Source organism: Zootoca vivipara, chromosome 6, assembly GCF_963506605.1.
Source record: "Zootoca vivipara chromosome 6, rZooViv1.1, whole genome shotgun sequence".
NCBI lineage: Eukaryota > Metazoa > Chordata > Lepidosauria > Squamata > Lacertidae > Zootoca > Zootoca vivipara.
Window position 1 is genome coordinate 32,846,012 of NC_083281.1, and position 24,493 is coordinate 32,870,504.

Consider the following 24,493-nt stretch of genomic DNA (forward strand, 5'->3'; position numbering starts at 1 on the left):
GACAGGAGGCAGCCGGAAGTGCTGGCGGCCGAGTCGTGGAAACTCCTGCGCATGCTCGCTCCTTCCTTCTACTCCCCCTCCCCCCCCACTGCTTAACAGCCCCGGACTCGGCCGCTCGGAGACGGTAAGGGGGGGAGGGAGTAGAGGGCGACGTTGCTGCCGCCACCGCCGCGCTACGGGAGCCGGGAGGGACCAGGACGGGACGCAGAGTGCGTAGGGACGAGGGAGGGGGGCTGCGCCTAGAGTTGCGCACGGCCACCGCCGCCGTACGTGCCGCCGCCGGGAGAGCGGACGTCGCCGCGCCACTGCGGGAGGAGGGGAGGGGGGAAGGAGGGAGGGAGGGGGGAAGGAGGAGGAGGCTGCTGGCGCGTCGTCCGCTGGCCTGGAGCGAGAGGGAGGTGGTGGTGGTGGGCGTGGCCGCGGAGAGGCCACACCTCTCCTCCGGGGATCCCCGCCCATTTTCTTTCCCCATCTTGAGGGCCTGAGAGGGGGCTTCGAGGGCAGGGGAAATGGGCGCGGAGCGGAAGCCGCGCTCTGGGGTTTCCCTCAGGCACTTTGGGGGCAGGGGTTGAGGTTTTTAAAATACAGTAGTAATAATAATAATGACAACGACGACGACAATACTGAACTGAGATGCTCTGGTCAGAGGCAAAGTGACCAATGGCGGGAAAAGGATTACTTCAGCTGCTGAAATTGCCACTTTTTTCTTTTTAAAAAAATTGCTTTCCTGAACTGGGCAGCAGTGGCTTTTAACAGAGTCAAGATATTACTGATATATCTGCACGTTTATTTATTTTGAGGGAGAAGCTTCATGTCCTGAGGCTTTTAATAAAGAAATAATGTGACCCTCAAGATACTGAAACCTCTTAAAAAGGTGAGGAACGCCAGACATGGATAGAATTAAGAGTTTAAGTAAAACACAATATTATAAAGCCCCTCAAAGTTAATAGAATAAAGTTCTGGAAAAGCCTTCTAGCACTGGGTTTATTATTTATTTATTTATTTATTTATTTCAGTTATAGCAAGGAGCAGCATAAAACAACTGTCCTGAGTACATAACAAGGAAATACCTCTGCGAATGCATAAACAATATATGAAACTTGATCCCACAGAATGTGATGGCCCCTAACAACTTCAAAACATGGTGCTTGCGTAGTTTGTGTTCAAGAGGAAATCTATGAGTTCAGACAGCATCGTTGGACAAGTCTCCCCTTGTTTTAGGTCCTATTCCTTAAATAGTTCTGATGTAATAAGATCTGTGGGGTGAGTGTAGAGGCAAGAAATGGCTTTCATTTATAAAAGATAAATAATGATTAAAGGGTAGTTGTGATTCCTGCATTAGATATAAATAAAAACCATAAAGTGCACATTTTTTTATTTTTTTGCCAATGACGTATTGATGCCAATGGGTGCAAAATTATGCCTCCGATGACCCCGATGTAGATCGCTGTTCTGGTGAATGTGCAATTTATCTCAAAGATATATGCCAGCTGGAATCACAATTCTTTAAAAGCCTGTTTCCTGGTAGCCAGAGTGTTTCATCTTTTCATTATGGCTTCAATTTATGGGCTATATGATTATGGAAAATTGGTGGTGGAAGAAAGCAGGGTTTTTTCACCCAAAGAAGAGCGGATTATGAGAGAGCAAACACTAACTGTTAACCGCTTGAAGGGGATGGGAAGGATAAAGGCAGAAATATGATTTCATGGACTATCTCAACATTTAAAGCACACCCTTTACCCATAACAATAAGCAGCTAGGCATTCTGAATTGTCAAACATAGTATAGTCAATGGGTATGACCCTACTTATCATTATTAATTTTAATCAACCTGAAATTGCAGCTGTGGTCTGTTGTATACTTACCTGGATGTAAACACTATTCAGTAGGACTCCTGAGTAATCATGTCTAGGAAGGCTGCAAGTATTGGGATCACTTCAAATCAGTGGGCTTTTCTTTTAAGTAAATATGCATAGTGCCTTTAATAATTTGTTTCCTGAACTTGGTTGTCAAAAATTACCTTCCAGATCTACTCTTTCATCCCTGTATCTTAACAGACAAAAGTGCCTAATTTGTGGACGACGACTTCTACAAGATGTGACCACCACTAGCTCAGATCACTTTAAAATTAATTGAGGATGGGTTTATCAACAGCTATGCGGCATGATGGCTATATGTAACTTTCGGCTCAATTGTAGTCTCCATTAAAAAGTATGTTGATAGGGAACCCCAAAAGTAGATGCCTGCTGGCTTATGTCCTGTTTGTGGACTTCCCAGAGATATCTGACTTGGAAATAAGATAACTGACCAAATGGACAGTTTGTCAGACCCCTGTGGGCTATTCCTAGGATCATAACGCCAAAAAAAGCTTTGCTTTCTATGTCTTACCAAGCCAAATGAATAATGGAACAGATACTCTTCTTTCAATAAGAGCCACATAGTAAACTTTAATAGGGAGGAACCATAGCTCAGTGTTAGAACTTTGAATGTAGAAGGTCCCAGGTTTGGGTCCCTGTCACTTGGTTGAAAATATCTGGTAGCTGTTGAGGTGGGATGGGGACCCTCTAGCTGGGACCCTGAATAACCACTGCCAGTCAGAGCAAACAGTGTTGAGCTAGATGGACAGCTTTTTAAGACTATATACACACTGTACTTTTAAAGCACATTCAAAACACATTTTTTGCCTCAAAGAATTTTGGGCACTGTAGTTTGTTAAGGGTTGCAGGGAATTTGTTACTACATTTTGCATTGTAATGTTAATATTGTCAGACAACTGCATTTTTGTAATACGGTATGAACCATTTGGGGGGGAAGCCATGTTGGTTTTTAAATGGATGGAGGGTATGCTGCTATTTATTGAAAATGAAGTTAATGGGGCGTAGTTTTTAGCAACATGGAATGGTGGTGGTGGGCTCCTCCTGCCCAGACAGCCTGTATCTCCTGTCTTCCCTAGCCTGACTCATGATCACTATAGCAGTAGCCTTTTATCATTTCAAACCTGGTACCTACCTTTCAGCCAAACATGAATTTTATGAAGCAAGCTTTTCTTTATTTTGACTATTTAGCTGTACCATAGCAGAGTGGCTGTGCAGCCTGTGACCTGGTAGTGGTCCTGACCCACTAGTTGAAGACCAATGCATTATTGTTGTTGTTGTTGTTGTTGTTGTTGTTGTTGTTGTTGTTGTTGTTGTTAATATGTATTGCTCATTTTTCAGCTTAAGGTTCCAGGGCAGGTAACAGCACAACACAAGTAATGCAACTTAAAACCAAATAAAAATCACAGATGTACACAAAAATCAAACATTTTGGGGCTTCAGTTTTGGACACTGGTGTTTGCTTCGGCTGAACCCTTTCATATGATTCAGAGAGGGGACAGAGAGAAAGCACAGGCATATATAATCTCTTGAATCTTGAACCGCTCAATGGAGTGTCTGTGTTCCCTATGCTCTAGTTGCCCCATAATATAATTTTGTAGACCTCTGTGGGAAGAATCGTAGGAGTGTTACTTTCTGTCTTTCCTCTACGGCACGTGGTATGGCTCACAGCTTGCTAGGACTGTTGCTTAATTAAATAAATCTGATAGAGAAATCTTATGCATGTGTACTCAGAAGTGAGTCATGTTGAGTTTAAAGGACTTTGCTCCAAAAAATTGTATGTAGGATTGCAGTCCTTAATCAATGAACTGGTTGTATAAATTTGCTAGTTAAAAACCCGGTCCTTCCAGAAGAGGATAGGACTCCTGCATCTTTTATAGTTGTCTTGCAAGCTACACCTGCTGAAATTCATTCTACACAACTGGCAAAACTGCAGGTGCCCTGTCTTCTTTTGCATCTGACCATATTGCACCAGTTTGAGAGAAAGGGGCATGTCTCTGAACAAGGTGATGAATTCTCTCTGCAGTTTTTAGATGTACTTGTATTATATATAAAAGAAAAAGAAAAACGTTGGGCAAGCACTTTCCCCTTCCCAGGACTTCAGTGATGGAAAGATTAACTGAGCAACTCAAATGTGATTTTGATGAGCTCTTGCTACAGGTGGTAGTGCATGTGGTCACATGTGACATGTTATGGTTGTGAAAAAATCTCTCATTATTTCGCCAGAGATGATAACTTGTTTGTCCTTGCAAAAAATAATAATCAAAGTCACCTTCTTATTTCTTGCTACAGCACACTTGTCATCCATTCTCTTGGACTTCATGTGGGCAAATGGCAAATGCTGAAGTAAGCATCCCTGTAGGGGATGTTGTCGTCGTGCCAACTGAAGGAAATGAAGGGGGAAACCCAGAAGATACCAAAACTCAGGTGATACTACAACTGCAGCCAGTGCCACAAGGGTAAGTTGGCAAGTCATCAGCTAGGCGTGTTTCTATGATTCTGTGTAGAATTCAGTCTTGGGTGTAGCATTTAGAATTATTGAGATGTAAGTCCACAGGGTAGACATAAAGAAAGGCAAAGACTCCTGTATCATTTATTAGTTGTGTGCAAGAGAGAATTTCAACTGAAGTTTCTAGATCTCATGCCTCCAAAATAGTCCTGAAAATGCAAGGGCAATACCAGGATGTTGTGGGGATGCAATTTTGAGCTTTCATTTCTCAACTGGATGGAGGACATGTATTTGCAGGTTTTCTCCCCCAGCCCATGTAGATAGGATTTAGGGGCTGAGGTTGGGAAGAGGAAGTTAGTTTATAAACTATTTCAATTTTACTTGACTCACGGAGAAAGGCCTCGGGTGCTGATCTCGGCATTTGAGCAGGCTGATTATGGAGGCAAGTTTTCCTTCAGATTCTCTGGTTTCAAGCCATGCAGAGCTCTAAAATCATTTCTGTGCTTTACATAATGCGCTTACCAGTGGGTACTTTCACAGCAGGGTTTATCAAGAGAGCTCTGAGACCAGTACGGCTGTAGTGGCCGTGGAAACGCACACCATACACAAGCTTGAAGAAGGCATTGGTAAGTTTCCTCTGTGGCGATACGATGCATTGACACCATTTTCAACAGAGTTGTCACGGAGCATAATTTGCAGCTTTTGTGTACCAAAGTTCTTCTACTCCCATGGTTGGGTGGATATGCAGGTAGGGCTCCAGAAGTAGTTATAAGAGTGCTATGTTGTCCAGAAAACCACTTCAGACAAGGTCTTATACAAGCCATGATGGTTAATGTAGGCAGAGATTCCATTAAAATGTAATGATAAGTCATAGTTATCCATGATCATACCATCCCTTCCCTCTTTGCATGTAAGGTGAGGAGGGTAGCCTTTAGCATCAAACCATAGCTCGATGTTTTCTCTAAGTGCAGCACACTACGGTTTGTGTGACTGGTTTGGTGCATTTTGTTAAGTGAGCCCAAACGCTTTCCTCTCCCTTTAAGGAAGGGGCTGTAGCTTAGTGGTAGAGCACGTAGTTTGTGTGCAGAAGGTCTTGGGTTCAATCTGTGGTGTTTCCTGCTTGGCAGGGGGTTGGACTGGATGGCCCTTGTGGTCTCTTCCAACTCTATGATTCTATGTACATCTCCAGGGAAAAGGATATCTGGTAAGCTTGAGATCTTGGAGTGTTGTTGCTGCTCACTGATGAAGCAGTAGTCTGACTTGATACAAGGCAGCATCATATATTTATATAAATGGCATGTGCTTTCTAGAGGAATGGTCTCTTATTTTCCCCTTCTTCTATCAACAGACCCCAGCACCATTGAAACAAATGAAGAAATTGAGATTGCCTACCCCATCACCTGTGGAGAGAGCAAAGCCATTCTGCTCTGGAAGAAATTTGTTTGCCCAGGAATCAATGTCAAATGTGTCAAGGTAACAGCACAGTAAACCTGTCCTTGCCATCTCCCCCCTTTCTGTTCTCTGTTGCTTGTTTTTTGACATAACTATTATCATTTATTTATTATTTTCTAGTTTCACTGGAATTTCCATAGCAGGATTATTTGAAGTACATGCAGGTCCCACTTTCCAAATGTTTATTATACAGAATTATCTGAATAAAAGGAATTAGTACCCAAACCGCACTATACACACTGCAGATTCAGATACCCAAATAGCTGGACCTATGTGTAGTACTGTAAGCAAATAAGCAGCCTTAAGCAAGCTTTATTTTTTGTGTGTTTTGCTAGTCTGCGACAGCTGTTTCAACAGAAACCATGGGGGAGGGGAGGGGGAGAGACTGGATAAATAAGAAAGCATTTTTGTTTCCTTCCTTGTTTGCCTTTTGGAGGGTTTTTACAGTTTTTTTTTCATGATTTGGGGGTCAAAATTCTGTGGTCTGGAATGCATTAGAAATTTTCCCATTGGAATCAATTAAAATCACCAACTCATTATGTGGACACCCACCTAACGTACTGTGTTTGGATAGTGGGACCTGTGTGTGCACGTTTCCTAGTGTTAGCACTATCATTTCAGGAGACAGAATCTTGCTTGTAGGCTTTATGGAGGCCACTGTAGAAAAAGGATGCTGGACTAGGTGGACTTCTAATCCGACTCAGCAGGATTCTTCTTATGGAAATCCCACCTGGGGCACATACCACAAGACACACTTTTTTCCTCCTAAAAAGTAAGAGGAAATGTCTGTGCGTCTTATGGAGCGAATGTGTGGTCCCTGGAGCCGGATTGCCCAGGGGCTAAAGGCAGATAATACTTTTTTCTCTTTTTTAAAGAAAGAGCTAAAGGCTAACAAGGGGGAATGAGCTGAAAGGAACCAGCACAGCAGCTGATTGCAAGAGATCTGGGAGGGAGATAAGAGAGCTAGCTCCCTTCCCGGCCCCTCCCAGCCCCTTGCTTAGGCCTCAATTGTTGTCTGCAGAGGGAGACATGTGACTGGCTGATTAGATTATCTGTCTGGAAACTGTAGAAATGTGGTCCCTTTCCTTTCCTATAGAAGAAGCTGCAGAACTGTCAGTTGAACCCCATAAAAACAGGATTTTTTCCCTTTGCAGGGAAACTCAGCAACTTTGAGCTGATCCTAAAAAATGGAGCTTTCCCCCTTTGCAAAAGAAGCTTCCTCAAATATTTAAGGGGGGGCAAAGGCACCTAGGCCTCTAGGAGTTGGCTGCTATGCCTAGGACAATTCAAGAAAGCAAAATTTTTTTTTCTTGTTTTCCTCTAAAAACTAGGCGTGTCCTATGGTCAGGTGCGTCCTATGGAGCGAAAAATATGGTATAAGGAGTTTGGGAGGTTTGAACCATCTTATTAATTAGTCTCTCTTTTGCCTCCAACCCATTTACGCTAGGCAGTTGGCTTCAGCCAGTAATTGTATGCCCCAGGTTATAGGGAACTGGCAGGGGCCATCTTTTAGCAGTGTTGGGAAAAGAGAATATGGAATCCTGAAAGTGCTCCATTGGTCACCACCACCACCACCACCACCAACACCACCACCACCACAACAACAATAATAATAATAATTTATTATTTATACCCCGCCCATCTGGCCGGGTTCCCCCAGCCACTCTGGGTGGCTTCCAACAAAACATTAAAATACAGAAATCAAATATTAAAAGCTTCCCTAAACAGGGCTGCCTTGAGATGCCTTCTAAAGGTCTGGTAATTGTTGTTCTCTTTGACCTCTGGTGGGAGGGCATTCCGCAGGGTGGGTGCCACTACTGAGAAGGCCCTCTGCCTGGTTCCCTGTAACTTGGCTTCTCGTAGCGAGGGAACCGCCAGAAGACCCTCGGCGCTGGACCTCAGTGTCCGGGCAGAACGATGGGGGTGGAGACGCTCCTTCAGGTATACTATCCATACATTTTGTGATAAAGCCTTGAAAGACAAATGAGAAAAGTCTGGCATGTAAGTCTGGATGGAGGTAATGATAAAAGGGGCCCAGTTTCTAACCCAGCATTAGAGAAAGCACATCACACCAAATAGTCAACGGTGGGAAGTAGATTAAGGTGGGTGAATAGCTGAGCTGGCCCACTTAGCATGCCTGCCACGTCTGCTGATTCTCTGGTACGGTACAGGGCTGACCAGTGGGAACCAGAACACTCAGTCTAATCAATCCAGCGATGAATCCAGTTGCGATTCCAGTGAGACTTGAAATTGCTTCAATTTGCTGATTCTTCTTTTCTGTTTTCTGTAAGTCATCCCTGCAGCTTATCAGGGCAGTGGCATAATTGGGTCCTGAAGCATAATTGGGTCCTGAAGCAATGGCAGGAGGTGCCTATGGAAATGACTTGGTAGGGAAGGCCTCACAACTTCTCTATAACCACACACTTGAGGCAGAATAGGAATGCAGGTTATCTTGACCTCAGTCTTGAAGGAGGAGATGCCATATTTTGAGGCGAGTGTTGGGGCTCACAAGTGAGTTGTGCCCTGGCCTAAGGCAATTCATAGTAGTGTCATTGCCACTGTCTTCGTTTCTTGTTGTCTGGGATGTTTTGCTTTGTTTCTGAAGGCAAATAAAAACAGAGGTGATCAGGTGCAAAGAATGACAGAGCACAAGAGCCCCGCGGGACCAGACCTAAGCCCTGTCTAGTGCAGCATCCTGTTGCAATGGGCAGCCAAACGCTTCTGGGAAGGCCACAAGCGAAATGCGAGGCATGATCCCTCCCCACTCTCTTACTCTCGTTTCCCAGCAATTGGCATTCAAAGCATTTTCCTCTGATCCTATTAAGCCTGATGAACCTGCAATAGCAGTGTTGGAGATGAAATTTTTGCAGATGCTGTTTATCATGTAGCATGAAGAATACAGTATCCCTCCTGTTCTCCCTTGTATCTGATCATTGCAGAGAGAAGAGCAGAAAGATGGCCTTGCATCTTTTAATACTACATTAGTGTAAGAGAGGGTACTGAGAGAGAAGAATAAAGTACTTTTATCATGCAGTGCAAGTTAAACTGGAACTTGCAGGAGGCAGTGATGGCCACCAGCTTGGATGGCTTTGAAAGATGATTGGACAAATTCACAGAGGACAAGGCTATTAATGGCTACTCGCCATGATGGCTATGCTCTGCCTCCACAATCACAGGCAGTATGCTTCCAAATACCAGTTGTTGGGGAGAGTGCCTGTGCTCAGGTCGTGCTTGTGGGTTTCCCACAGACATCAGGTTGGCCACCGTGAGAGTAGGATGCTGGACTAGATGGGCCACTGGCTGAGATAGGATACTGGGATAAAGGAAGCTCTGTCTGCCCTTTCTCTCTCTAGATGCGAAAACTAAGTTCGCTAGTTCCTGGTGTGATTTGATCAATGTCCACCTGTGATTGATGGCGGCTGCTGTGCTGACTTGGAGATGGCGTATGAGACAGAGTTTCTCCCATTTACCCTCTTCTTTATCTTCATTAGTTCAATGATCAACTTATCAGCCCAAAGCATTTTGTTCATCTGGCTGGCAAATCTACCCTGAAGGACTGGAAGAGAGCCATTCGCCTGGGAGGAATCATGCTGAGGTAATGGCCTTCTGCCACTGTAGCAGCCTTCCACCAAAAGCATAATTTTCTGTGCAGTATTCCGAACACCCCCCCCCCCCATTTAAGTTCCCATCTTTCATCTGTTGGTTAAAAGTGGTACTGTGGATTCGGCATGGTGCACTCTGAGATAACAAATGTTTAAGATAGGATTGAATCCTTTTGGCAATTGCATGTTCCCTCAAAGAACATCGGAAGAGTGTCCTTGGGGCAGAAGTATGAACATTACCAACTGAGGGAGTGGCCAATAATTAGCACTTTTTTCACAGCATGGGCTGTGTTTGGACATGCAGTCCCTATCAGTGTCAAATGAGCATTTCCTCTGACCATGATACCCTGGACTTGATGTCTACTGAGTTTCCAGATACCTTGGCATCAGTAATGGAGCAAAGAGCAATTGCTCCATGGCAGCTCCCACACACTAGACTAAATCTGGGGTTGATAACAATGTCTGGATCAGGATATCAAGGGTACTGTGCTGCCCAGTCCTTCCTACAGACAGCTGACTTGACGGCAGTGTCCCCTGCCACAAAAGGGGGTTGTTCATGGAGTTGCCATTCTTTCTCACTGATGCCAGTGGTAATTCTGGGTTGGCTTGCTTTGGTGATGAGTCAGAGAGTAGCTGACTCCCAGAAACAGTCCTTCCTGGACTAAATGTGCATGTAGAGTAGATAACCATGTTAGAGCTTTACCTTTACCTTTTTATCAGAGCTTTTGCTATGGGGTTGTCCTCACAAAATCTGATTTCTTCAGCTTTTATAAATCATGGTTATATACCCTAAAAGGTGGGATAAATATCTGTTTGAGACATAAATACATAAATCTTGCAAATTTGTGATTTGTTTAGTCTGTTTCTCGCAGTTATAAAAGAGGGCAAAGAGCCATGATGGGCATAGAAAGGCCTGCTCAGCTTCCCGATTGGCTTCTGAGATTTTGCCCGATGTTGCCCACAAACCTTTCTAACCTTTCTTTGCTAATTAATTAATTAATTAATTGCATGTATATACCACCTTTCCTTCAAGGACTGCAAGGTACTGTACTTGCTTCTCCGCCTCCTTTTATCCGTACAACAACCCTGTGTAGGCTGAGACAGTGACTAGCCCAAGGTCACCCATGACTGAATGGGGATTTAAACCCTTGTCTCTCAGGTCCTAGTCCGAAACTCTAACCAATACACCACATTGGCTAAAATTACACCAGGTAAAATTTACAAGAAAGAAGTATGCTGAGCAATGCATCCAATAGCAAGTTCTAGCATTGTTCTGTGTGATTGCAAAGGTGCCCAGTACCAGACGGCCCTGAGCGCCTCTAAAAATGCATCATGCCCAAAATCTTCATCTTCTTGCCTTGAGGACTTCAGGCAAGAATCCAAACAGAAGGTTCATTTCACACGATCTCTTCTTCTTTTTCATTCTCTTTGCAGAAAGATGATGGATTCTGGGCAAATTGACTTCTACCAGCATGACAAGGTTTGCACAAACACCTGTCGCAGCACCAAGTTTGACCTCCTGATCAGCAGTGCCAGGGCACCGGTGCCAGGGCAGCAAAGCCTGGTACAGACTCCCACCTCCGCTGACGGTAGGGAACAGGTGAACAGGAGTAGAATTCATTCCTACCTCGTGGCACTGCTGCCTGCCATTTCCCTATCATCCTGTCTTCTCTTAATGAGCTAATGTTAAAACAGTTTTCTTCCTACTCCTTTTCCCCATGGGATTTACTTTGCCTGGGAGGGACCCCAGTGACAGAACAGTATAGTGGGAATAGAGCGAAAGTAGTAGACCTGAATTTCCTATCCTTGGGGAAATCATAAGGACCCCCACCTCTTCTACCCACTGCTGGATCTCTCTGTTTTTAATGAATTCTGAACTGTTCTTCTCTTTCTTTGAGAAACACTTGGCAAATGAATGGGAATTTCCATGGTTCTAGGAAACAATTTTTAAGTGTATAGACAACTGAGAACCTTCTTCACAGTGTGCTGAGTCCTCCCCCTTATTTTTGGTTCTTAAAAATGTACAGAATGGGGTATTTTACAACTAAACCATTCAGGCTTTTCTTCTGGCAAATTAATATTGTACTCTCTGGAGCCTTACCACTGTTCATGCTACAGGTGGCAACAATTGTAGCTTCAAAAAGAAAGAAAGAAAAATGGGTTGTGGTTTTTTAGAGTGCCACATACAGTACATGGCATGAGTTCCTTTGTAAAACAGATTCTAAGAGAGAGTTTTTTTCAGTTTATTTGCATTCCTTATTTCATATGAACAAGATTATGATATTTCGCCGACCTTTTAGTCAACTTTTAGTCATATTAGTGAGAGAAACTTTTCCATTTCCTCTTTTTTCCTTTTTTTCCCTGCAGTTAGAAGATTAAGTCTTTATCTGTGGGTGGATCTGAAGCTTTTAAAAAATGCATTAAATCAATCTGATTCTGATTCAGTCCACAGCTGGTACATTTTATATACAGTACCTGGGTTTATTCATTTTGCATCAAAATTTTTTTAAAAATGTTTACACCAACATAGCCCAAATGCTGTGCCAGTACAAGCTAATTTTTTAAAAAATAAATCATGCAAATTTGCTTGCAATTCCATATATTTGCTTAATTTACTTTGCTTCTCCTAGTTGTAAAAAGGAGCAAATTGCCAAGCAGAGCAGTGAAGCCCTACCCCTGACCACTGGACATCCTGTTTGGATTACCTGCTGGCTTCTGAAATGTCACCGAATGTTGCCCACACACTTACAAGTGCATCGATATGGACTAGAATCTTACAAGAAAGAAAGAAAAATTAGATTCTCAGCATGCAGAACAATTTGCCTGATACTAAATCATGCCATTGTGTTGTGCAGTTGCAAAATGGCACATTACTCATGCCCCTGAGTGTATACCAAAAATGTGAATTGTCTTTCACTTCCACCAAATGTGTAAAATAAAATAAGAATAAGATTAATCAGCTGTCCTGTGATTACATTTCAAACATTTAGCTGGTTTTGCCTATATGGAGTCAAATACCTTGGTTCCTTTTGAAATGTATTTATTTCATTTTGACTTGTAGCTCATCTCATCTCAAAGGCTTGGGATGGGTAAGAAACAGCATGTTAATCATAAAGCCCCAATTGCCAACCTTTAAACCCATGTCTCTCAAATTCAAACATTACCATAAAACTGTGCCCAAGCCACTTAATATAAGCCTGTAGGCATTACACACACACACACACACGTCTATTTTCTTATCGTAATCCTCCATTGCTTGATGAGCACATAAAAGTTATTTATGTATTTACTGAATTTGTGTACCATCCTTCATCTCTGGTCAGTTCACAACATAAAAATACAATTACAAAATACGTAATAAAAACAAGAACAAAACCAAAACAAACCAGTAACACCCCGCTCCAGCTGTACCTGAGAATCTACTATTTGTTGACTTTCCTTCTGTTCCCATCGATTTACTTTTTCCTTTACACTTTTTGTTAGTTCAGTGCCTTGCTCGTTGATGGTGGTGCAACTGAGATCTTGATCCTATTGCATTTTGGGACGTTAGAGCACATCGTGGTCCCTTTCTTCCACGAATCTGGTTGACCACGGCCTGGGCTAATAAGTGAGCCTTGCCTTCTGTCATCTTTGTCTCATCTTAAGGCCATAGAAAGATGGTGCCTTCTTCCAGTTGGATAGGGGAAACACATGTAAAATCACACATGCATAGGTCACCTCTCAGACTGTATGTGAAATATTGGCTTGTGCAGCTCAGGCCTGTGGTCACGTGAAAAAATTATGCCCATGTGCAAGAACATCCGAAGAGCCTGCAGGCGGGGAGGTGTGCTCAGTGAGCATGGGAATATGATCTGGCTTCCCTCATTACACTGTTGCTTCTGGATAAGTTTGTTTTTTCCTTAACCAGCCCATTATGGCTTCCACATGGAGACTCCCCCCCCCCCAATTATTTACGCAGAGTGGACATAGTTTAAAAGACAATTACACCTGCTCAGTACAGTATCTGCATGGCAGGTGCTTGGAATATACAGCATGGGTATTGTGGTTTTGTCAGCTGCTGTCGTTATTGATCTTTAAACTGGCCCTTGGTTTTTTACTTTGCTTAGTTCAATCCGTGTATTACGAATCAGGGTGGCCATGTGTGTGTATATAGGGGGAAGCTACAGTGACAGCCTGGGCAGTGAAGCATCTTCAATTGTATCCTCCCTTCTGCAGGAAGTATCACTCAAATTACAGTGTCTGAGGAGAGTGTGGAGGAAGGGATTGAATGGAACCGTGCTCTGACAGCAGCAGTCACCATGGCAACTGAGGAGGGAATCAAGAAGGACCCAGAGGAGATTTCAGGTATGTCTCTGCTGTTTGCCTGAATGGCTTAGCAGTCTACCAGCCTGGCTCCCCCTCCCCATCTTCAGGCAGCAAAATGCTGCAAAGAACTGTGTTTGTAATTTTATTTATTTAAAACATATCTCACCTTTTCTCCGGAGAATTCAAGGTGACTAACAACAAATTTTATAAAACCGTAAATTAACAAATTCAAAACCTCTTTTTTATAATACAGTAATAATAATCTTTATTGCGGTTCAACGACCCATAACATGGATTCAGAATAAAATACAGATTCATACAGACAACCCCCCAGGGGTTGTTTAGTCATGGGTATGTTGATCTTTGATTCGGATGACTACTGAAAGAAACTTTGCCACGGCCACTGTGATATCATTGGACTTGTCGTCCAGAAGATATTTTTTACAATTGAACACTAAGACACAAAGTTGCTATTAGAGATTATTATTTTTTTGCAAGGGGGCAGACATTTCACCCATGTTTTAAAAATCGGAATTTGCGTGTAAAACTTCACACTTCAAAATCCATGGGGCTTCTCCCCCCCCCCAATATTCAACATTTGAATTTCCAAAATTCTGATTTGAATAGTGAGTTGTTAAGAGAGTTTTTCACAGGTGGGGTCTGATGGATAGGATGGTGAGCCATATGAGATCATTTTATGGTAAACATGGAGAGGGTTTTTTTTTGGGGGGGGAGGAAGCAGGGTTAGCAGAGAGCTGACCTGAAGATCATTCTCATAGCCATAGATCAGGGATGGAGATCCCATGGCCCTCCATATGGTCCTGGATTCCAGCCCCAGCCAATGTGGCCAGTGGCCAAGCATGATGGGAATTGTAGTCCAGGAACATCTGGAAGGACAAAGATTCCTCAACCCTGTTGTAGATGGTGAAGCATCAGCTGTCATCTGGAGACGGCCATTTGGACACTATTTCAATTATTGGCTGGTTCATACAGGCATGCACATTGCTCAGCAGTGCCCCCTTGCTTGATGGCTTATACCTAAATGTGTGACTGCCTGAAGTACTGAGTTTGAAAAATCTGCCCCCCCCCCCGGAAACTGAGGCACCATGTGCTAATTGGTGCTAAAATTTGGAAAGCTCTGCTTTCGATCTTGGTGACTGTTTAATTGGCTGTTTCAATTGGTTTTTTAGTCCTCATTAGCTCTTCCTCCTAAGCAGCTAGTATTCATTGGCATAGTGGCTCTGCAGCTGGATAGTCTTATACTCCATGAGTTTCTTAAATCCAGGCTGGAGGTCCAAAACAATAGGCTGGTGAAGGCTGGTCTAATCCTTCCAAGTCCAGCATAGTCCATGTGTCATGCCCTGTGATTTGGTATTTTTTAAAATATCCAAGGTCTCCACCACAAGGATGGCTTCCGTTGTCTTATTTAGAACATACTGTTCAGGCAACAAAAACAACCCAGTTTGCATATATTGCTTTACTTCAAATATATGCTGCTTTTCAACCTGACAATGTGTCCAAGATGGGTGAGAATTAAAGAAAATGGACACACAGCAAGATGATCAGATTTTGGGAGGCTGATGAAAACACATGGGAGGAATGCAGATGTAAAATGCCCATTTCCAAGTGCTCATATATTAATGCTGATGCTTTAACTGCTACGGTTGCTGTTCTCTAAAGGCTTTGCAATGCTTTGGGGGCAGGGTGTGATGGGATGTAAAACAAACTCCAAGAAGTCATGAAACGTAGCTTTTATAGCAATATGGAATTCCCTACTGCTGCTCTCTATATTTGGAGCTGAATGGAATTTTTTTAAAAAATTTTTTGCAAGGTGAGTGCCCTGATGGCTCGTTTTACAGCACAGTTCTATGCAAGCCTATTCATGACTAAGCCCCATTAAATTCAGCAGCACATGCTTCCATGGAAATGTGTGCAGCTTTGCAGCCTTAGAAGCCAGTTTCCAGATATGCCTCCTGCTATATGATGGTTTACTGGACTTGGTATGATTGCCAGTTTAGCTTTGCAGTGCAATTGCCAACTGATACTTCCTTCTAAATCTTTCTGTTCCCTTATGCCAGAGGACACACTGATGTTCTGGAAAGGAATCGCTGATGTGGGGTTGATGGAAGAAGTTGTCTGCAACATTCAGAAGGAGATAGAAGAGGTGCTGAGAGGTGTTCAGCAGAGGCTTGGCCAGTCACCCTTCCAGGTTACCGGTGGGTAGGAGGTCAGCAGTCTCCATGTCAATATGAAATGACTACCAGTGGGATAGACTTTCATGCTCTTTTTATCTTTGTGATGTGTAGCTGTGCACTGTATTTAATAAGTCAGTTTATAATCCTCCCTTCAGTACAGGACTCCTAGGGTGGTGTATAGTTTGAAACCCTCCAAATATAATAACACTATAAAAGCCATGTTCCAGAAAGGCAGCTAATGAATGTTTTAAAATAAATAAAAGTAATTCCCCCCCCAAATGAGTTTTATTCAGCTGAATTCCACTCACAGTACATTCATTTTAGTCACTCCCATTCATTTCAGTGGGTCTGTTCTGAGTATGATTAACATTCCATACAGCCCTTAAAAATTGCAGAAGCCACAGCAAAACTCACCAAAATCCAGAATGGCTGTAAAACAATGTTGCAATCCCATAAACCCCCCTAGTGGGGAACTGAATGGGGCTTAGTTCTCGCCAGACATGCATAGTACTGTGTTGTTACCAGCCATAAAACAAGTTGGAATGGCCAAGCAAATACTGTGGTACCTCTACTTACAAATTTAATGTGTTCCAAACGCACATTCGTAAGTCAAAAAAAATTGTAAGTCGAATCCCATAGGAATGCATTGGGAGAAAAAAATCGTAAGTTGTCTGCAACATTCAGAAGGAGATAGAACCCTATCTAAAAATTCGTAAGTAGAAAAAATCCTATCTAAACAGCATCCAAGATGGCGGACGGAGCTCCATTTGTAAGTAGAAACATTCATAAGTAGAGTTATTCGTAAGTAGAGGTACCACTGTAAAAGTAAATATAGTCTTCACCTTATGCCGAAAACACATCAACACCAATGCCAAGCGAGCTTATCTGGGAAGTTCCATGACCAGGTATTGACAACTTGGGGTGGGTAAAATATTTAGAATATTTATATTTTTCTTTTCAACAAAAAGGGTTCTCTTGAGTGGTTTCCTTAGTAAAACAGGGCAACAAGCAAAACATTCTGTTTCCTAAATAATTTCCCCCCCTAAAGCTACTAGAATACTCTGTGCTGTTCATAAGAGTCTTGTAGGCTGAATCGGGAAGGCGGGCATGAGCAGCTCCTGGCTTTCAGACCTCTTGGTGAAAGCCTTTGGAGGTTTGGGGGTCAGTGATGTAAAAGTCCTCTCTCTATCCTTCTAGTTGCTGTGGTTGCCTTTTCAGGGCTACATTAGCCATAAGGGGAAAGTCTCCAGTACAATAACAATAATCAGTTGGATTGATGGATTATTGTGTTTTAGCCTACTCTTCCACTAGGGAGCTCAGGGTGGCATACATGTTTCTCCTGATTCCATTTTATCCTTGCAACAAGCTAGGTTAGACACACAGAGAAAGAGAGCGCACATGCTAAATGTAACTGATTTCCATGTGCTACTCTGGTTCACCAGAAGCGGCTTAGTCATGCTGGCCACATGACCCGGAAGCTGTCTGCGGACAAACGCCAGCTCCCTTGGCCTATAGAGCGATATGAGCACGCAACCTCAGAGTCGCCCGCAACTGGACCTTACGGTCAGGGGTACCTTTACCTTTAACACACAGTATGTGAACCAGCAGGCATAAAAACGTAACATGGGGATTTGCTTTGAGATGCCTGGGTTTTGTTTTGTTTATTATTATTTTAATTAAAATGATTTCTTTCCCCAGTGAAACTTCCTCAGTAGTTTAGATAATAGCAATATAGTCGATTCAACCAGTCCCTGCCCACGGGTATACAGTTGAAAATATATAACACAAAAAAGAGGTGAGGAGGGAAGAAAACAAGCTCTAATTCTATGACAGTTATTACATTGACCAAATGAAATAGAACAGGACCTGTTCCATGCCAGCTGATTGTTATAAGGACTACTGTGCAGGATTTTCTTTTATAGGTTGCAGTTCTAAACTAGAGAATACAGTGGGAGTTACTTCTGAGTAAACCTATACAGTGGTACCTTGGTTCTCAAACTCAATCTGCTCTGGAAGTCTGTTCGACTTCCAAAATGTTTGAAAACCAAGGTGCGGCTTCTGATTGGCTGATTGGCCCTGGAAACAATGCCGACAGCCAAAATAGACGTTCGGCTTTCAAAAAACGTTTGCAAACCAAACAAAAGTTTGCTGCGTTTGGGAGCCGATTTGTTTGTCAACTAAACCATTTGGGAACCAAGGTTCCACTGTATCAGATTATGCTGTATATGGGCCGGATCTTGATGGGATGCACGATTGGTTGAAATAGCTCTCACTTGCATTTGCACAAGCATGCCACTGACTTGCAATCACTGGGAAACAACAGTGGGATATACTATTGCCCTCATGTCCCTTTTGTGGGCTTCCATGGTCATCTGGTTGGCCACTGTGGAACACAAATTGCTAGAGTAGATAGGCCTTTGGTTGATTCAGCAGGACTCTTCTGACGCTCTTAAGGAGACTTCTGGCCTAATCCTTAAAGGCCTAGTTTCTGCTTTTAATCAAACATCCAAGGATCACTGCCGATGTTAAATGCCAGCAGAGATGCTTGGACATCCCACAACAGTTATCCATGTGCAGTTCCTGTCAAGAGGAACTTTTCATGGTTTTTGGTCTTGATTTCCTTCTGATGTAGATCTTGACCCATTGCACCATATTAATTTATTAATATTCAAAATGAACAAGAATATGTAAACCACTTCTGTACTTCATTCAAGATCACTTGTGTTAGCTGCAGAAGCATTAGGTAATACAGTACTGGCAAATAGAAGAGGTTCAAGCTCTTTCTGATGAGGTGCTCTCTCTCTCTCTCTCTCTGTCTGGATGTTGGATTCCGTTTAGAAAACTAGACAATAACCCATGGAAGTTTTTCTGTAGATGCTGCTGTCCTAAATAATGTTGCTCACACTTTTGGCCTGATGGACACTGTCAAGAGAGTGCTGGACAACAGGAAGAGTCAAACGGATCAGGGAGAAGAACAGTTTCTTTATACTCTGGCAGGTATGCTAATGACTGGGAACACATTCCTTGGGATGTTCTAAATCTATCATCTCACTGTGCAATAAATGTGCTTTTGTTGTTCATTTCGCCTCACAGCCTAGTCAACTTTTCCCAAGACTGCCCTTCTTCTGTTAAAGAGATACTGTAATTTCTTATTATTCGGATTTCCATATTCCATTGCTGCCACCAATGTTCTCCAATGTCTGTATCATTTTGTAAACTTGTTTTTTTTTCCCTTTTCAAATATTCTGTGAGGACAGTGTGCTTCCCTGCTATACAATTTCGGCCCAGAAGTGCTATTTTTAGCCTTGTCATTTTTTTAAAACAACAACAACTGTCATTTGCAAGACAGCCCTCTCTTTTCTTCTTGAAGCAATGCCCCAGTATTTTGTGAACATTCAGTACCAGTAGTTGTTGTAGTGGTAGACGTCGCCCCCGCTACAGTAAGTTATGGAGCAAGGCTGTAGCCTTTTTCAGGAAGGGCCATAGCTTAGTGGTAGAACACATGCCAAAAAAATAAATAAATCCGAAGTTCAATCTTTGGCAACTTTGGTAAATGCTCAGGAAGCAGGTATTGGGAAAGTCACGATGGACAATATTGAGTCAGATGAACCAATGATCCGACTTTGTATAGGGCAGTTCCATAGATCCAGAAGGACCCAGGATTTAGGCTTCCTACAGTAGGAGGTCCTGGCAGCGAATTGGCTCAAAATAGTCAACCTCTATTGCAGGCATCCCCAAACTGCGGCCCTCCAGATGTTTTGGCCTACAACTCCCATGATCCCTAGCTAACAGGACCAGTGGTCAGGGATGATGGGAATTGCAGTCCAAAACATCTGGAGGGCCGAAGTTTGGGGATGCCTGATCTATTGCCATTCTGAGTCCCTGCCTTTTTTTACTACATTTTCCACAATCATTTTAAAAAAATGCAAATAGCAGTCATGGGAGATGCTGAGCAGGGTCTGGACTGGGGGGAGTTTTAAACCATTTCCCCTTTTATGGTTCTCTCTCTCTCTCTCTCTCTCTCTCTCTCTCTCTCTCTCTCTCTCTCTCTCTCTCTCTCTCTCTATATATATATATATTACCTCCCCCTGGTTCCTGCTTTTGATGCCACTGGTGGCTTCCCTTGCTATTTAAATAGAAGTTAGAGGACTTTTGTTGTTACTGTAACTCTCTTTCCTTGCTCCTTACAGTCCTGACACAGTAACACCCACACAGAGAGAGGCTAATATGGGTGGGGTGTTTCTGACTATCCTACCCCTTGCCTTCAGAAGTTTACAAACTGCTCTAGGAGAGAGATTGTGAGCAACATCATGGGAGGGGCTTTTCTCAGACCAAGCTCACTTATTATTTTGGCTTTTGGATGTTGTTAATACAGTATTATCTTGCTATATTTACAATGCTAAAATGTTGGTTGGGGGGGGGTTGTATGTTGTTATATTTGATTGTCTTTTTGTTGTATCATGTTATTAAAAATTGTTCCTGTATGGTATGATTTTGAAATGCATTCCTGTTTTCTTTGTCATCAGCTAATTTGGGCATGGTTTCTTTCCTTCTTTTTTTTTGTAGAAAAGCGACACACAAATAAAATTACAAACGAAAGAGTACTGGCATTCTTAAAATGTGCATTTTAATTGCATTCATACCTAGTTTTTCCATAAGTTAAAGCACCATTTCTCTACCTAAAACCAATGTTTTGGCATGTGTGCATATGTGCGTTCCACTTCCTTTGATAACTATTGCGTACAGTGACTTATTAAATTTAAGATTATTGGTAGGGTTAGTATTAGCTGTGTATGGATTTCCATTTCTTGCCAGAAGGTATGAATTGCATACCAATGCTTTGGATTTCTGTACACAAGTATGATAGCCTCTTCCCACAGTTTTCTAGTGTTTGAGGACACTTTTGATGGTTTAAATACATGTTGTAGGCTTGAATATTTAACACATGATGCATCTTTCATTCTAATAGCTTGATGCCTGCCCTCCATAGCGTTGCTCTTCGGAGGTTAGTATTTAGGGAGGGAGATTCTTGGCTGTCATTTCCCTCCTTCCACCCCCTTCCCATTTTTGTTCCCTGAAAGAATCGGATTTGTCTGCAGAGACAATCTGTTCCGCCCACCTTTCCATCCTTTTGATTTTCAGCAGAAGTGGCTGAAAACTCTTTCCCTGCCAAGAAGCTGCTTTGCTACCCTTGTGAAAATAATCTGTTTTTCTCACTCCCCCCCCCTCCCTTTTGGCGCTTTGAGGAGCCCCTGTATTCTTGGCAGCTTCTCAAAGGTTTCTCCCGGCTGACTGTGTAACTTAATTTTTCCTTGCAGACCTGGACCGCCAGCTGGAGGAGCAGAAGAAGTTTGCCAGGGATCAGAAGCTAAAGTCTCAGACTGTTCAGAACGTGGTCCTCATGCCTGTCAGCACTCCCAAGCCTCCTAAGAGGCCCCGGTTGCAGCGTCCAGCCTCGGCCACAGTCCTGAGCCCTTCCGCCCCCATCCAGCAGCCTCAGTTCACCGTGATTTCGCCCATCACCATTGCACCCATGGGGCAGCAGTTCTCTGTGAGCAACATTCCAATGGCAACCATCAGCCAGGGCTCCAGCCCAGTGACTGTCCATACCTTGCCGTCAGGCTCGCAGTTGTTCCGCTACGCCACGATGGTCTCTTCCTCCAAGACCAGCTCCTCCGACACCGTGACCCTTCACCCATCTTCTAGCTTGGCCCTGCTAAGTTCAGCTGCCATGCAGGACAGCAGCACCCTTGCCAATGTGGCCACCGTGGTGAATCCTGTGGAACTGGTGGCCATGGAGTCTGGCCTGACCTCTACCCTCCAGGCTGTCGAGGGCACTTCAGACGAGGGACAGACCATCATAGAAATCGACCCGGCACCTGATCCAGAAGCCGAGTCGGAAGAATCCGGGGCCAAAGCTGTGATTCTGGGAACAGAACTGAGGACTGAGGAGAAGGTGGTGGCTGAGGTTGATGAGCACCAGCATCAGGTCCACAACGTAGAGATTGTGGTCTTGGAGGACTAGCCAAGAAGCCAGATTGTAATGTTGCTTTGGGGTTCATCGATTGTTTGTTTTGCTTCCCTTTTTTTCTTTTTCTTTTTTACAGCCTTTCAGGTAAGTTCCCATAGAATATTAAAGAAAAGAAAAAGATTTTCACATGGGAGAGAGCAACCTTTGTTTGTACTGAAGGCGGAAGGGAAGGGAAACTTCTTATCCTGCCTAATCCTAAGCACTCCCACAGAAGGGAAGCAAGCCCCTGCTGTTACCGAGATCACGCACAGCGTGTGATTACAGCCCATAGACCCAGTTTTGAAAAAGACACTTTGTCTACACCTTGTTTACACTTCAATTGTTTTGTCTTAGAAATTAATGAAGCCGGGTACCTGAAATGTATCTGACTAATGGATGAGAGCGATTGTGGGGAAATGGGATCCTTACTTATTCCTCAGCTCTCAACCGCCGTAAGAAATTAAATTCTGTGTTACCTTATCAACTGTGCTAGACTTTTGATTTTTGCAGAGAGGGGGAGAAAAAGAAATTGCACCCCCCCACACACCTCATCCCGATTTGAGAGACCACAGTCCCTTCACTCAGATGCTGGTGTTTTTTGTTTAATTGTCTTCATCTTTCTGCAGCAGCTCACACCCTTGAACTGTTTTTGCCCCTTTGTGGTTCCTAGAATTGGATTCTCAGCTCTCCCTTTTCAAACCTTCCCCGGGGGTATTTATTTTTGATAGGTGCAGTTACGAGACTTTCAAGAATTGCTTAAGCCTTGCACGCACGCACACATACACACAAATCAGACATAGCACCCAAGCACCACCTGCCCTTTTGAGTATTGGAATTGTCGTCCTGGATGTATCAAGTGTGGGTTGTGCTGTTGCTGTGGGCTCAGGAGGCCAAGTATACCTGCTGCTTACTCTGCATGCTGGGAACCATACCAAACTTACTAGATATATATATATATATATACGTGTGTGTGTGTGTGTGTGTGTGTGTGTGTATGTGTGTATGCATGCTTGGTGTTCATAACACTTTGAGAAATAGGTCAACAGGATTCTAGCCTGGCACATCACTTCAGCAATGTGACTGCCTTCTCTCTCTCTCTCTCTCTCTCTCTCTCTCTCTCTCTCTCTCTCTCTCTCTCTCTCTCTGTGTGTGTGTGTGTGTGTGTGTTTTGTTTTCTTAAGGAAAGGGGAATGAGTGAAAAGGGATTTTTCCCCCTCCCTACTTGGTTCATTTCTTAAAAATTGGGACGTGAGAAGACTTTGGGGGAATCTGTTTGACAGAAATATCTAAAGCCGGCAGTAAGAGTACAATACTTTGGGGCATGGGTAGAGTGCCATTTGTTTTTTGTTTGTTCATTTTTTGCATTAAAAATTAAAACAGAAACCAAAGGCTAACTGGATTATTATGCTTATACCAGGTTCTTCCTCTCTCACCCATTTATCATAGAGCAACGCCATGGAGTAGATTAGGCTGAACTCGCCCCAAGATCACTCAGTGCCTTCCATGGAGTGTGGGGCTATCCTATTCTAACTATGATACCATACTGATACTCAGTTAATGGATATGTAGACTGGGTAGTATCCAGTGCTGTTTTTCTAGAAAAAGAGGTGCCAGAACGCACCATGAACACCTCCCTCTTTCTCTTCGAATGTCAATGTCCGGCTCCTACCTGAGAGGTGCCGGAACTGAGTTCTGGATGAAAAAAAGAAGCCTTGGTTGTATCCAACTAAGCTCAGATCAGAGTAGACCTGTTGTGCCTGTTGATTTCAGTGGCTCTATTCTGAGTGGGACTTAACATTGGAGACACCATACTGTTTATGGAAACTCCTCCAATTGGACTGGCAATGCCTTTCACCTCTGCAGTCAGAGGGCAACTATTTCCTTTCCATGTTAAAGATTGGCTTGCCTAAGGCCACCGCATAAGCTCACAGCAGGCAGGGATGATATTCATGCTGATTTGCAGCTCTACCTCTTAGAGATGCACCATGACAACTTTCTGTGGTTCCTGCTGCGCAAGTGCAACTTGGGTCAGCTATCCACTGCTGGTCTCAGTAATCTATGGATATTTGCTTTTGCACTCAAGTGTCATTGGCTGTCCAGTGCTAAATAGACACATATGACTTATAACCCCTTTTCTGGAGGTGCCTGACTTTTCCCCCCCATCAGTGCATGGAATTGCTGATTCACAGTTCCACTGGGCATGTGGGCATCTCCAAGGGTGTAAAAGGGCACAGTTGGATCTACTGGATTTCTGAACCCCAATTAACAATGACAACAATAGCATTGGTCCCCTAAAATGTACTGTTGAAATGAATTGGGAGTGGATATTTGTGTCAGTGCACTGTGAGCTCACTTCAGTTCTGGGGTTCAGAAGAGTGTTCTGGGTTCTGAATTCTTTAATTCATAGTGTGTGTCTTTGTGGTGTGTCCTGGCTCCAGTTGTTAATTTTAGAGTTCTGATAACAAAGTAGATTCTGCATGTCTCAGGTCTTGCCAACCCTGTCATAGGGGTCACTTCAAATGAGGTTTAAATTATGCACCTTAAAACATGTTGAAATGCAAACGTATTATCGTATAGGTGTGCTTGCCAGGGCACTGTACATACTT

General features: G+C 43.3%; 1 protein-coding gene across 4 annotated transcripts; it reads left to right on the forward strand.

Annotated features, from left to right (window-relative positions):
* The first annotated feature begins 80 nt into the window (after nt 1-80).
* On the forward strand, nt 81-23,714 carry GMEB1 (glucocorticoid modulatory element binding protein 1). Of its 4 annotated transcripts, none has more exons than XM_035117902.2 (10): nt 81-124; nt 4,167-4,333; nt 4,864-4,949; nt 5,672-5,796; nt 9,267-9,370; nt 10,812-10,966; nt 13,593-13,721; nt 15,761-15,898; nt 18,752-18,874; nt 21,196-23,712. In XM_035117902.2, the coding sequence occupies exons 2-10, from the start codon at nt 4,206-4,208 to the stop codon at nt 21,900-21,902; spliced, it is 1,695 nt and encodes a 564-aa protein (XP_034973793.1). In that variant the 5' UTR covers nt 81-124; nt 4,167-4,205; the 3' UTR covers nt 21,903-23,712. The 4 variants fall into 4 exon arrangements, with proteins under 4 accessions (XP_034973793.1, XP_060131737.1, XP_034973797.1 ...); XM_060275754.1 differs by lacking the exon at nt 81-124 and adding an exon at nt 371-874 and having other exon boundaries at nt 4,867-4,949; nt 21,196-23,714; XM_035117906.2 differs by lacking the exon at nt 81-124 and adding an exon at nt 372-874.
* The last annotated feature ends 779 nt before the right edge of the window (nt 23,715-24,493 follow it).